The sequence below is a fragment of the Schistocerca americana genome, chromosome X, assembly GCF_021461395.2.
Source record: "Schistocerca americana isolate TAMUIC-IGC-003095 chromosome X, iqSchAmer2.1, whole genome shotgun sequence".
Taxonomy (NCBI): Eukaryota; Metazoa; Arthropoda; class Insecta; order Orthoptera; family Acrididae; genus Schistocerca; species Schistocerca americana.
Window position 1 is genome coordinate 621,248,922 of NC_060130.1, and position 15,454 is coordinate 621,264,375.

Below are 15,454 nucleotides of genomic sequence, written 5' to 3' on the forward strand. Positions count from 1 at the left end.
AGTCATTTCTTTTTTTACATTTTAAGCACTCATTACTCAGTGACTTATCGTCAACAAAGTGGAGAAAATTGCTTGTGTCACTATTTATGAATAGTACATGCATATTTAATTTCAAATAAATCTGTAGCACTTTTTGATATGACACTGAATGAGTGGTGAGATACGAGGTTATCAGAATTACATTGGCGACAACTTCCAGTGCAGTTATTCTATTAATTGGCAAAGCTTCCCTCTGGATACCACCATATTACAAAGCAAATGAAAAATTATTTAGCCACACTGAAATACATATTCAAATTCAGAGATTTTGTAGTTTATTAGTATGACTTAAATAAAAAATATCACAGCAGTTTAGGAAATGTCAACAAAATTACATAAGCATTTAATAAAAATACTCAGAAATATTCTTTAAAAATCAGTTATCACAGAAACTGATGACGTTGCAACTAACATACCAGCCACATTTAGTAAAAATATCCAAAAGTATAACAGGTAACTGCAATCACAGCAACTAATAAATAGATGTGAATTATGTGCAATGTTCAATGAGAAGTTAAAAATATTATTTATAACTGTGTGAGATTATGAGAATTCATGTCAATAGCGTCACTTACTTCCTCAGAATTCACATTCAATTAGAGGAGGAATGGGTACTTCTATTACTGAGAACATTCAGTCATCATTAAGCGGTAAAGAAAATTATCAGTAAAGTAAGTTATTACGATTGTAAACACCACTTACATCAAAAGTAAATTCACATAAGAAAATTATCTGTAACTGATTACATTACATAAAATTAGACTATGAATAATCATGAAAATATTGATATAATACTGTAACCCCCTTGGAAGAATACAAACAACAGAATGACTAAAGATAATCACTCAGCATGTAGCTCACATACTAACATTTGTGTAAGCCCAAAACCAAGTACTGAAAAAGCTATTTCATCTGACACAAAGCTCCCATGTTGCAGTTCTCATTTACGCACTTGTCATTATCTCATCTTTATATGAAAACTTTACAACCACTCCAATTTTATAATTCTCGATTTTTACAGAATTCAAAACATAATACAAATTTTCAAAATCATGAATATTACAAACACATGGATTATAGTTCCAAAAAAGCTGCTAAACCATTTTATACAATATCTGGAAGAACAGTCTATTATTATAGAGCTGATTCGTCAATTTCTTCGTCTCTTCAATGATAACAAGTTAGCTAACTTATGTTCTGTGGAAATATTTGAGATACACAACTTTTCTTTTAAAGTGTACATAAGAGATGAGATGGAGAAATTAGGAAGTGGCCACTCAATAACACAATCGTAATTAATTTTTCTTTAATCGTAAAGTATTCTTATAGTGTGTGTTTACAGTATGCGACTGGGAAATGGAATACAGTTGTGATAAAAATTTTGAGAAGAGGATAGGAAAGAGAAAGGTTTCTAGATAATGGAATGAAGATTTAAAGAAAATGGAGTGAGAATGGTCCGTTTAGTAGTGTTTTAAAACCACGAGAGGGAAGCAAAGCACCCATAAAGAAGAAAGTAAATGTATTAAATGAGAAACACGTGCAACCATATTGTAAATATAAAGAAAAAAAAAAGAGGAGCACAAGATAGAAAGTAGGTGAGTAGTTGGTAAAAGAGAGCTCAAAGAGGAACAGAGCTCATGCTGTCCCCGTAATTGAATATTATGGTGACTTTGGAAACAATCAAATCTGGTCTCGATGTGTACTGCTGGACATTTACAACTGCAGGTTTATAGTAAATGGTGGCCTTTTGAGATGAATGGTTACCAGTTTTCCCTGAAACAGTGAAAGAAACAATACATGTAACGAAATTAAACATGAAGTAGAAAATGTATTTACTATTAACTATACTGGTCGAACAGTTTGTCAGGTCATTAAATTTTATGAAGTCCAACAATTTGCAAGCAAATAAAAAAAAAGAAGAGCCATGCATTTTCAAATACAAGTCATTTTCATACATATGTGCATGTGTGCCTATTCCCACAGACTGTGTCATAAAATAATGTTCACAAAAAAACTTTGTTGAGAACATCAAAATAAGAACAGTCATAATTGTTATGAGATGGACAACTGGAATAAAAAAATGACTTATCAAATTTGCAATTAGTCCTGTGCTACAAAAAACTTTGTCTCCTGCAGTACAGTCATTCTATCAATACCTATAATGCCACACATGCCTGACAGAGAGAGAGAGACAGAGAGAGTTGAAACCTACTATGTTACTTCCATTGCCATCATTCTGGAGTAAAGTGGTAGCACCAAAATGTCATCTGGTGTTTGAACTGCCTGCTATTCAGGCAACTATAATGCAAAGAATAACAAGCTGTTCCCATATGTTTGCTCAAAGAGTCAAACTTTTTTCACCACTTAGCATTTCATCATCTCCTACGAGCTTTTAAGATTCCTTGCATCTGTAAGCTAAAGGCACCATTTCGTGGATTCTGTATGTTGCATGTTAAACAGAGTTAGTATTCAGCATTAACTCTTTTTTACCTTTCTGCACGCAAGGAACAATTTTCAATTGTGATGTCAATTATGGAATACAAAGTACACACAACAAATACTAAATGAGTGTGAGTGGGTGATAGTGTTGTGTGTATATCAATTTAATAAGATTAGAATTGAAAACTATGTAGCTATGTGAAGCATTTCCTAGCACTGTTGGCTGTAAATAGAGAGAACTGGTGATTCATGAGGCATGGGGGAGAGAAAAAGAGGATACTGCCAATACCGTGAAGTATTTCCTGTGCAATATGCAATATGCCAGTGAAAATTGTCAGAAGACCAACCACCATGTTGCTGAAATACTACATTTCTCCAGAGCTTACATCACTGCCTTGTTACATACAGCTCCGGTTGGTAGCAGAAAAAAGCAGGCATTAGTTAATCAGTAATTTCTAAATTATGATAAAAAATTAAAACTTAGTTTAACAAAACTTAAGTGAAGATTAGAACATGTAAAGGCACAAATAACACAATAAAACTACATTTTAGGCAGAAAAATTTTATATGGACTAGACAAAAAATGAATGTGTCAGTTTGGAACACAAAACAGGCATAATCATTTTCCATTTATCAATGGAAATGGCGCCACTAGAGAAGTAAGAGTGACAGAGGACTGGGTTCGGAGGAGCTGGTTGACAGAAGGTGACTTGGGTGTGGTGCAGCACAGGTGTCTACATTGCAGCAGGCAGTGGTCCACAAGTCACTGGGACGGGGCATGGAATGGGTGGTCACAGGGGCCACCGGTGTGTGTCAGCCCGTGTCACCGGCCTGGGCCCGGGGCCACAACCGGTCCGGGAGGGGCCCGGCCCGGGAGGGGCCCAGGGCCACGACCGGCCCAGGCAGGGTATGGGCCCAGGGGCATGAACGGCCCGGGCGGGCTCCAGGCTCGAGGGCACAATCACCCTGGGCAGGGTAGGGCTTGAGGGTATGAGCACCTTGCCTGAACAGCTTGGGTGCTGCGGCATTGGCACAAGGGGCCTGGGGGGGGACAGAAGGGGTTCTTGATGGTGGATGATGCAAAAGGTTGGGAGGGAGAAACACAGGACCCGGGGGGTAGACGCACGTGAGGATTTGGGGGTAGTCGCGCATGACAGGGGTCGTACTCTCGGTTGACAGGGGTTGTAGTCGTACCGGACTCTGGGAGTGGTCATGCCATAGTCACGTGGGACTTTGGGGGTAGGGCATGCAGGAATTAGGTAGGGTAAGGGCTTTAGGGCTCGAGCAGCTTGCTTAGGGGTTGGTTGCAGGAGCATACTAATCAGGGGGCTGAGCACCTCGGTTGGGAAGGCCTGATGGAGGCCTGAGTGGCTTGTGTGGTGGGGGTCAAGAGGTCCCAATCAACTTAAGGGGGACTAGTATCCCAAGCTGCTTTATGAGGCCAGGGGCCTGAAGAGGTTGTGTGCTGGGGCACTCGCACGTGGAGCTTGGGGGAATGGCAAGGGGTTCTTGATGGTGCATGGTTTGTAAGGTTGAGAGGCAGGACTGGAGCAAGTCACGCAGGACTCAAAGGTGTAGTCATGAATGACTGTGGGGGTAGTTAAGCAGGTCTTGGCAAGCGGTAGTCACGTGAGACTCTGGGGGGTTGGGCATGCAGGAATTGGGTAGGGGTTTGAGAGACATGGGGTTGGTTAAGAAAGGTGTGGGGCAGTGTAGGAGGGACTTGCAGGCATGAAGATTTTGATGGTCTATCATGTAGCAGGGGTGGTGTGGGGAAACATTAGTGGGAGGAGCAGTCGTGGGGGCTGCAGCGAGGTTTCATGGTCGTGGCAGCCACTCTGTGGCCTCTGATGATAGGTGTGTTGGCGCAGGGTATCGTGACAATAGGTGTGTTGTTGGAGGAGGTCTACCCAGAAACATGTTGGCCATAGGGTACAGGTGCCACAGTCCCTCTTATAAGATTTGTGTTGCCTTTGGGGGAGACTCAACAAAAGATGAGAGATGAAGTGGGAGGTTTAACGGGTTGGGCACAACATCCACAACTGATCTGGGTGTGGGCCACAGCCATGACCAGCGATCGAGCTGTGTGCCACCACCACGACCAGCGATCAGGCTGGGTGCCACTGCCACAACCAGCGATCGGGCTAGATGCCACCGCCAGGACTAGTGACTGGGGTGGGCGCCACCGCCATGACCAGCAATTGGGCTGGGCACCACCGCCACGACCAGAGATCAGGGAGGGCGCCACCAACATGATCAGCGGTGTGAACATCAAAACTATGACCAACAATCAGGGTGGGCGAGACCATCACGACCAACGAATGAGGTAGGTAGCACAACAACTACCAATTGGGGTGTGTGAGACTGCCACAATCGGAAATTGGGGCAAGCGCCAACAGTCGAGCACCAATCGCACTGAGCAAAGCATCAAGAGCACCGATGGGGGAAGCACTGACAGGTTTGCGTGCACTGATTGGGTATCAGTATCACTGGGGTGAGCAACGGTTGATGCTGAGCACCAGTTGGCGTTGAGTGCCACCAGTCAGGGCATGGGTTGGTGTTGAGTGCCACTAGTGTGAGTGCATTGCATTGAGAACCTCTGATGTAAGGCTTGAAGCTGGGATTCAAGCAGTGAGGCCCAATTGGGGAGGGAGCAGGAATTGGACAATGTGCAGTGGCTGTGGCAGCGCGAGGCCCAGCCGGGTGGAGGCGACGGCGCGGGGCCCGGCTGGGTGGAGGCTTGATGAAGGCGGAGTCAAGTCCATCAGATCTGTTGGAGGTGAATGCAATTGTCTGTTCTTGTTGTGGATGGCAGCCTGAGAGCATAGGTAGGGTGGCAGGAGTGGCAGCTGGCAAAGTAGGATGGGGTAGCTTGTGTTGCAGCTGTGGAAGGTGGGTGGGGCGCCTTTTGTCGCGGCTGGGGAAGGGGGTGGGGTGCCTTTTGTCGTGGTTGGAGAAGGGGGCTGGGGCGCCTTTTATAGCGGCTGGGGAAGTGGGGGTGTGGTAGGGGGCATCGAACCTGGCAATGAGGCGGTAGGGGACAGCAAACCTGGCAATGAGGCGGTAGGGGACAGCAAACCTGGCAATGAGGCGGTAGGGGACAGCAAACCTGGCAATGAGGCGGTAGGGGACAGCAAACCTGGCAATGAGGCGGTAGGGGACAGCAAACTCGACAGCCAGCAGCAAGAAAGCAAGTGACAGGAAGCCAAGGGGCCGATAATGAAGGGGTAGATGACAGCAAGCCCAGAATCCAGCTGGTAGGGGATGGCAAGCCCGGTAGCAAGCAGTTTGCAATTGACAGCAAGCCCAGGGGCTGATAATGATGTGGTAGGTGACAGCAAGCCTGGTGGTCCATAATGAAGGGGTGGGTGAGAGCAAGCGCAGCGGCCGGTAAAGAAGGGGTAGGCAATGGCTAGCCCAGTGGCTGGCAGTGAGGAGTTGGGGAAGGCAAGCCAGGTGACCTGCACTCCGAGTCGCTCAGAATGAGAGAGTAGGAGATGACAGGCCTAGCAATCTCCAAGCCTGATGGCTGACAATGAGGAGGTAGGTGACAGCAATAGCCAACGAGGGGGCAGGGGGACACCAACGAGAGGGCAGGGGGCACCAACGAGGGGGCAGGGGGCACCAACAAGGGGGCAGGGGGCACCAACGAGGGGGCAGGGGCCACCAACGAGGGGGCAGGGGGCACCAACGAGGGGGCAGGGGGCACCAACGAGGGGGCAGGGGGCACCAACGAGGGGGCAGGGGGCACCAACGAGGGGGCAGGGGGCACCAACGAGGGGGCAGGGGCCACCAACGAGGGGGCAGGGAACGGAAATGGGGGTGGTATGTGTTGGCCAGTCTCATAGCCAGAAATCAGGTTCAGGGAATAGCAAGCCAGTCAGCTGGCAACCAGGAGTAGAGTATGGCACACAAGGCAGCCGGCAACCAGGAGGTAGCTGATGACATGGCTGGCAGCTGCCAATGACGGAGTAGGGAACGCCAAGCCCCACATCCGGAAATGAGGCAGTAGGGGTGGGGAGACAAGCCCCACATCCAGCTATGAGGTGGTAAGGGGTGGCAAGAACCACATCTGGCAATAAGGGGATAGGTTATGGCAAGCCTTATGTTCTGCAATGTACCAGTAGAGCTCTGCAAGCCCCACATGTCAATGAGGCAGGTGGGGACGGCAAGTCTCAGGTCAGGTAATGTGAGGTTAGGGGAAGCCAAGCATGGTGACTGGCAGTGAGGGGTAGTGGATGTCATAGAGGGTGTGTGTAATGACAAAGAGGGGGTATGGGACAGCAAGTATGCCATCTGGCCAAGAGGCAGTATTATAGGAGGGACAGTAAAGTGCCTGGCCAAGAGGCAGTATGGGAGGGACAGTAGAGTGCCTGGCCAAGAGGTAGTAGGGGACGGACAGTACAGTGGCTGGCCAAGTGGTATAGGATGGAAGTACAGCAGCTGGCCAAGAGTGGCTGACCAACAGGTGGTATGGGATAAACGTATGGCAGTTGGGCAAGAGGTGGTATGAGACAGCAATAATGGCAGCTGGTCTACAGGTGGTATCGGACAGCAAGTAAACAGCTGGCCTAGAGGTGGCATGGGACAGCAAGTACAGTGGCTGGCCTACAGATGGTATGAAACAGGAAGTACAGCAACTGGGATAGGGATGACATGGGACAACAGGTGGTATGGGATGGCAAGCTCCATGTCCAGCAATGAGGAGGCAGGGGATGACAAATCCCACATCTGGCAATGAGGGAGTAGGGGATGTCAAGCCCCATGTCAGGCAACAAGGCAGGCAGTAGAGGACAAGCCCCATGTCTGGAAACAATGGGATAGGGGATGCCGAACCCGGTGGCTCACAAGCAGCGGGTATGGGATGCCAAACCTGGTGGCTAGCAGCAAGGTGGTTGGGAATGTCAGGCCCGACAGACAGCAATGAGGGGTAGGGAATGGTGTATGGAACGTCAAATAGTGGGTATGGGACAGCAAGTATGGCGACTGGCCAATAATTTGTATGGGACAAAAAGTATGGCAGGTGGCAAAGAGATGGTATGGGAAGGAAAGTGTGGCGACTGGCCATGAGATGGTATTGGAAGGAAAGTGTGGCGACTGGCCATGAGATGGTATTGGAAGGAAAGTGTGGCGACTGGCCATGAGGTGTTATGGGAAGAAAGTGTGGTGGCTGACCCCAAGGTGTTACAAGAAGGAAAGTTTGGCGGCTGGCCATGAGGTGTTATGGGAAGGAAAGTGTGGTGGCTGACCACGAGGTGTTATGGGAAGGAAAGTGTGGTGGCTGACCACGAGGTGTTATGGGAAGGTAAGTGTGGTGGCTGACCATGAGGTGTTATGAGAAGGAAAATACAGTGGCTGGACAAGAGGTGCTATAGGATGCAAAGAATGGTGGCTGGCCAAGAGGTGGAGTAGGGCATGTGATGAAAAGTATGGCGGTTGGCCAAGTGGTGATATGGGATGGAAAATATGGAGGCTGCCAAGTGGTGGTATAGGATGGAGAGTACGAGGGCTGGCTAAGTGGTGGTATGGTATGGAAAGTATGAGGGCTGGCTAAGTGATGGTATGGTATGGAAAGTATGAGGGCTGGCTAAGTGGTGGTATGGTATGGAAAGTATGAGGGCTGGCTAAGTGGTGGTATGGTATGGAAAGTATGAGGGCTGGCTAAGTGGTGGTATGGGATGGAAAGTATGGGGGCTAGTTAAGTGGCGGTATGAGGCGGAACGTGCAGTGGCTGGACAAGAGGTGGTATGCGATGGAAAGTATGGTGGCTGGTCAACAGGTGCTATGGGATGGAAATTATGGCGGCTGGCCAAGAAGTGCTATGGGATTGAACATATGGTGATTGGCCAAGAGGTTGAACAGGACATGTGACAGGAAGAATAGCAGCTGGTCAAGAAGTGGTACAGGCTCAAAAGCATGACGACTGGCCAATAGGTGGTATAGGACAGAATGTACAATGGCTGACCTACAGTTGGTATAGAACAGGAATATGGCAGCTGGGCTAGAGGTGGCATGGAACAGCAAGAGTGGCAGCTGGGCTAGAGGTGGCATGGAACAGCAAGAGTGGCAGCTGGGCTAGAGGTGGCATGGAACAGCAAGAGTGGCAGCTGGGCTAGAGGTGGCATGGAACAGCAAGAGTGGCAGCTGGGCTAGAGGTGGCATGGAACAGCAAGAGTGGCAGCTGGGCTAGAGGTGGCATGGAACAGCAAGAGTGGCAGCTGGGCTAGAGGTGGCATGGAACAGCAAGTACGACAGCTGGCCTACAGATGTCTGGAACAGAAAGTACAGCAGCTGGCCTACAGATGTATGGGACAGAAAGTACAGCAGCTGGCCTACAGATGTATGGGACGGCAAGTACAGCAGCTGGCCTAGAGATGTATGGGACGGCAAGTACAGCAGCTGGCCTAGAGATGTATGGGACGGCAAGTACAGCAGCTGGCCTAGAGACATATGGCAGCTGGCCTCTAGTTGGTATGGGACAGCAAGTACAATGCCTGAACTAGGGAGGGTAGTGGACAGGAAGCACAGTGGCTGGCCTAGAGGTGGCATGGGAAGGCAACTACGGTGGTTGGTCTAGAGGTGATATGGGACAAGGGGTGGCAAGCCCCATGTCCGGCAATGAGGGGGTAGGGGATGACAAGGCCTATGTGCAGCAATGAGGAGGCAGGGGACAGGAAGCCTCCAGCTATAGGGGGGTAGGGGACGGCAAGCCACATATCCAGCTATAGGGAGGTAGGGGATGGGAAGCCATAAGTCTAGCAAGAAGTGGTTAGGAGGCAAGCACCACGTCCAACAACAAGTGGGTAGGATACAAGCACCACGTCCGGTAACATGTGGGTAGGATACAAGCACCACGTCCGGTAACATGTGGGTAGGAGGCAAGCACCACGTCCGGCAACTAGTGGGTAGGAGGCAAGCACCATGTCCGGCAACTAGTGGGTAGGAGGCAAGCACCATGTCCGGCAACTAGTGGATAGGAGGCAAGCTCTAAGTGTGACAACGACAGGGTACGAAGCAAGCCCCATGTCTGGCAAACAGGGGGTAATGGACTGCAAGCTCAGCAGCCGGCAATCAGGATGTAGGAGAAACCAAGACTGGTGACCACCAAAACGAGAGCAGGTGACAACAGGCCAGACGGAAAGTATCGAATGGTAGGGGATGACACAGAGGGTGTATTGACTGCCAAAGAGGGGGTAAGAGACAACAGGTATGGTGGCTGGTCAATATGTGATATGGGACAAAACGTAAGGTGGCTGGAGAAGAGATTGTATGGAATGGACATTACGGAGGCTGGGCACGAGGTGGTATGGGACAGCATGTGCAGTGGCTGGACAAGAGATTGTTGAGATCACAATTAAGATTGCTGATCAGGAGGTGGTACGACAAATAAGGTAGCTGACCAAGAAGGGTTATGGGGTGGAATGTACGGCAACTGGCCAAGAGGTGGTATGAGACTGCATGTACGGCAGCTGGCCAAGAGGTGGTATGAGACTGCATGTACGGCAGCTGGCCAAGAAGTGGTATGAGACTGCATGTACGGCAGCTGGCCAAGAGGTGGTATGGGACAGCAAGTACAGTGTTGTATGGGACAGCAAGAACAGTGGCTGGCCAAGAGGAGACATGGGACAAGAGGTGTTATGGGATGGCAAACCCCGTTTCTGTCAATTAGGAGGCAGGGAATGGCAAACCCTACATCTGGCAACAATGCGGTAGTGAACAAGTACCATGTCTGGGAATGAGTATGGGACGCCAAGCCTCTTGACCAGCAACAAGAAGGTAGGAAACAGCAAGTCCGGCAGCCAGCAATGAGGGGTAGTGGATGGTATAGATGGGGTATGGAATGCCAAAGAGTGGGTATGGGACAGCAAGTATGGCAACTGGCCAATAAATGGTATGAGATGAAAAGTATGGAGGCTGGCAAAGAGAAGGTACGGGACATCAGGTACCTCGGGTGGCCAAGAGGTGGTATGGGACATGAGGCAGCAGGGGACGGCAAGCCTGACCTCTAGCAATTAGGAGGTATGGGACAGCAAGCCCAGGTCCAGCAATAAGCGGGTATGCGACGCCAAGCATGCCAATCAGGAATGAGGGGTAGGATACATCACAGAGTGTGTGTGGAATGCAAAGAGGGGGAATGGAACAGCAAGTAAGGCAGCTGGGCAATATGTCATGTTGGACAAAAAGTAAGGCAGCTGGCAAAGAGATGGTATGGAACAAGAAGTATGGTGGATGACCAAGAGGTGGAATGGGATGAAAATTACGGTGGCTGGTCAAGAGGTAGTAGACGATGGCAAGTCCCACATCGAGCAATGGGGGATATGTGATGACAAGCTCGATATCCCGCACTCAGGTGGTAGGGGATGCTAGGCCTGGTGACCAGCATTGAGGGGTAGGGGATGGCATAGAGAGTGTGTGAACGCCAAAGAGAGAGTATGTGACAGAAAGTATGGTATGGGATAAGTAGGTTTGGCAGCTGGCCTAGAGGTGGTACAGGACAGAAAGTACGGCAGCTTTCCCAGAGGTGGTAGGGGACAGCAAGTTCCACATCTGGCAATGATGGGGTAGGGTACGGCCAGCCTTCTGCCAGCAATGAGGGGTAGGGGAGGGCAAGCCCCATGGTAGGCTATGAGGAGGTTGGGGACGTAAAGCCCCACATCCAGCAATGAGGAGGTTGGGGACGGAAAGCCCCACATCCAGCCATGAGGAGGTTGGGGACAGAAAGCCCCACATCCAGCAAAGAGGTGGTAGGGGACAAAGCTGGTCCAGGGGATGGCAAGCCCCTGGTCCAGCAAAGCTGGTCCAGGGGATGGCAAGCCCCTGGTCCAGCAAAGCTGGTCTAGGTGATGGCAAGCCCCTGGTCCAACAATGCTGGGCTAGGGTACGGCAAGCCGCTGGTCCAGCAATGAGGGGCTAGCGGAAAGCAAGACCCACATCTGGCAATGAGGGGGTAGAGAATGACAAAGCCTCATGTCCAGCAATGAGAGGGTAGGGGACAAGCCCCATGTCTGGCAACAAGGGGGGTAGGGGAAGGCAAGCAGGGCAGTTGGCAATCAGGACATAGGGGACTCCAAGCATCATGACCAGCAACAAGGAGGTAGGGGACAGTCGGCCTGGCTGCTGGTAATGAGGGTAAGGGACGGTATTGAGGGTGTATGGAATGCCAAAGAGGGGGTATGTAATAGCAAGTATGGCAGTTGGTCAATATGTGGTATAGGAAAAAAGTATTGTGTCTGGCAAAGAGATGGTATGGGACTCAGGTATGGTGGCTGGCCAAGAGGTGGCATGGGACAGCATGCACAATGGCTGACCTACAGTTGGTATAGGACAGGAATGTGGCAGCTGGCCTAGAGGTGGCACAGAACAGCAAGTACAGCAGCTGGCCTTGAGGTGGTATGGGACAGCAAGTATAGCAGCTTGCTTGAGGTGGTATGGGATAGCAAGTACAATGCCTGACCTAAAGGTGGTATGGGACATGAAGTACAGCGGCTGGCCTAAAGGTGGCATGGGACAGCAATTACAGTGGCTGGCCTAGACGTGGCATAGGAAAGCAATTACAGTGGCTGGCCTAGAGGCAGCATAGAAAAGCAATTACAGTGGCTGGCCTAGAGGCAGCATAGAAAAGCAATTACAGTGGCTGGCCTAGAGGGGGCATAGGAAAGCAATTACAGTGGCTGGCCTAGAGGGGGCATAGGAAAGCAATTACAGTGGCTGGCCTAGAGGCAGCATAGGAAAGCAATTACAGTGGCTGGCCTAGAGGCGGCATAGGAAAGCAATTACAGTGGCTGGCCTAGAGGCGGCATAGGAAAGCAATTACAGTGGCTGGCCTAGAGGTGACATGGACAAGAGGTGGGCAAGCCCCACATCTGGCAATGAGTAGGTAGGCAAAGGCAAGGCCCACTTCCACCAATGAGGAGGTAAGGGACGGCAATCCCCATGTCCGGCAATGAGGTTCTAGGGGACAGCAGGCCATATGTCTGGGGGGAGGGGATGGGAAGCCCCACGTCTGGCAACAAAGGGGTAATAGGCAAGTCCCAAGTTTGGCAATTGGGGGAAGGGGGGTAGAAAGTAAGCCCCATGTCTGGCAACAAGGGGGTATGGGATGTCAAGTGGCAAGCAGATTGATGAAAAGCCTCATGACCACCAAAAAGGAGGCATGGGATGGCAGGCCTGGCAGCCAGCAATGAATTGTAGGAGAGGGCACAGAGGGTGTACTGAATGCCAAAGAGGGGGTATGGAAAAAGTATGGAGGCTTCCCAATAAGAGGTATGGGACACAAAGTACGGTGACTGGCAAAGAGATGGTGTGGAATGAATAGTACGGAGTTTGGGCAAGAGGTGGTATGGTATGTCATGTACACTGGCTGGCCAGAAGATAGTATGGCATGGCTTGTACAGTGGCTGGCCAGGAGGCGGCATGGCATGGCTTGTACAGTGGCTGGCCAGGAGGTGGCATGGCATGGCTTGTACAGTGGCTGGCCAGGAGGTGGCATGGCATGGCTTGTACAGTGGCTGGCCAAGAAGTGGCTGAGAGGGCAAGTAAGGTGGCTGGCCAAGACATAATATTGCACAGCAATGTGAATAGCTCAGAGGTGGCACGGGACAGCAAGTACAGCATCTGGACTACAGGTGGTGTGGGACAGCTAGTACAGCATCTGGACTACAGGTGGTGTGGGACAGCTAGTACAGCATCTGGACTACAGGTGGTATCGGACAGCTAGTACAGCAGCTGGCCTAGAGGTGGTATAGAACAGCTAGTACAACAGCTGGCCTAGAGGTGGTATGGGACAGGGTATGGCAGCTGGCCTAGAGGTGGTATGGGACAGGGTACGGCAGCTGGCCTAGTGGTGGTGTGGGTCAGCAAATATGGCAGCTAGTATAGAGGTAGTATGGGATGGAACTACAGTGGCTGGCTTAGAGGGTGTATGGGTAAGTACAATGACTGACATGCAGGTGGCTCGGGACAGAAAGTATGGTGGCTGGCCAAGATGTGGTGTGGGATGGAAAGTATGGCAGCTGGCTAAGATACGGTATAGGGCATGGGACAGAAAGTATGGCGTTTGACCACGAGGTGGTATGGGACAGGAAGTATGGGTGTGGCCAAGAAGTTGCTTGGGACAGAAAGTACAGTCGCCCACCAACAGGTGGCATGGTATGGAAGGTCAGCGGGGCAGGCAAGAGGTGGTAAGTGAAGGAAGTCAAAAGATAGGCATGAGGTGGTAAGTGAAGGAAGTCAAAAGATAGGCATGAGGTGGTACGTGAAGAAAGTCAAAAGATAGGCAGGTGGCATGGTACGGAAGGTCAGCGGGGCAGGCAAGAGGTGTTAAGTGAAGGAAGTCAAAAGATAGGCAAGAGGTGGTACATGAAGAAAGTCAAAAGATAGGCAAGAGGTGGTACGTGAAGAAAGTCAAAAGATAGGCAAGAGGTGGTACATGAAGAAAGTCAAAAGATAGGCAAGAGGTGGTACGTGAAGAAAGTCAATAGCTAGGCAAGAGGTGGTACGTGAAGAAAGTCAATAGCTAGGCAAGAGGTGGTACGTGAAGGAAGTCAAAAGCTAGCCAAGAGGTGGTACGTGAAGGAAGTCAAAAGCTAGCCAAGAGGTGGTATGCGAAGGAAGTCAACAGCTAGCCAAGAGGTGGTATGTGAAGGAAGTCAACAGCTAGCCAAGAGGTGGTACATGAAGGAAAGTATGGTGCCTGGCCAAGAGGTGGTAGGGATTGACAGTAACATGGATGGGCAAAAGGTTGTAAGGGATGGTCAATATGGTGGCTGGCCAAGAGGTTGTATGGGGTGGAAAGAATGGTGGCTGACAAAGAGGTGATACGGGAAGCAAGCCCCACATCTGGCACTGAGGGGATAGTGGACGGCACACCCAAAATCTGGCAATGAGGGGGTAGAGCATGCTAAGCCTGACAACCAGCAATGAGGGGCAGGGGATGGCATAGAAGGTATGTAGAACTCCAAAGAGGGTGTGTGGGACAGAAAGTAAGTGCAGATGGCCAATATGTGGTATGGGATGGCAACTATAGCAGCTGGTCAAGAGATGGCTGAGACGGCAAGTAAGATTGCTGACCAAGAGGTGGTATTGGACGGCATATAAGACAGCTGGCCAAGAGGAGGTATGGGTTGGAAAGTGTGACAGATGGCCAAGATGTGCTATGGGACTGCATGTACTGACTGCATGGCTGACATAGAGGAGCTATGGGACAGGATGTACAGTGACTGGCCTGGAAATGGCATGGGACAGCAACTATGCCAGGAGGCTGAGTGGTGACATGGACAAGAGATGTTATGGGACAGCAACCCCATGTCTGGGAATTAGGAAGTAGGCAATGGCAAGCTCTATGTCCAGCAGTGAGGGGGTGGGGGATGGCAAACCCCATGTCTGGCAGTGAGGGGGCAGGGGATGGCTAACGCCATTTCCGGAAATGAGGGGCAGGAGATGCCAAGCATGGCGACCAGCAGTGAGGGGTAGGGGATGTCATAGAGAGTGTGTGGAATTATACAGAGGGGGTATGGGACAGCAAGTATGGAACCTGGCCAATATGTGGTATGGGTCAGCAAGTATGGCACCTGGCAAAGAGGTGGTATGGAACAAGATGTGCGGAGGCTGGCAAAGAGGTGGTATGGGAGGGAAAGTACAACAGTTGGCCAAGAGGTGATATGCAACGGCAAGTCCAATGTCTGGCAATGAGGGGGCAAGGGACAGCGGACCCCATGACCCGCAATGAGGAACTACGGAACTCCAAGCCACACGTCTGCCAATGAGAGGGCAGGGGAGGGCAGTGAATGGCAAACCCCACATACAGCAATGAGGGAGTACGGGACAAGCTCCACGTTTGGCAATGAGGGGGTAGGGGATGGCACTCCTGGCACCAGGCAAATAATGGTGGGGGACAGCACAGAGGGAGTATCAATTGTCAAAGACAGGGTAGGGGACAACAAATATGGTGGCTGGCCAATTTGCGCTATGGGCAAAC

At 50.3% G+C, this 15,454-nt stretch overlaps 1 protein-coding gene across 2 annotated transcripts in view; it reads right to left on the reverse strand.

Moving 5' to 3' along the window:
* Positions 1-412: 412 nt before the first annotated feature.
* LOC124555179 overlaps positions 413-15,454 on the reverse strand; it is a 159,677-nt gene continuing 144,635 nt past the window's right edge. For both annotated transcript variants that reach the window (XM_047129009.1, XM_047129011.1), the window contains exon 10: positions 413-1,812. In XM_047129009.1, coding sequence (XP_046984965.1) covers positions 1,753-1,812 — 60 coding nt within the window. In that variant the 3' untranslated portion in view covers positions 413-1,752. The remainder of the gene's footprint in view (positions 1,813-15,454) is intronic.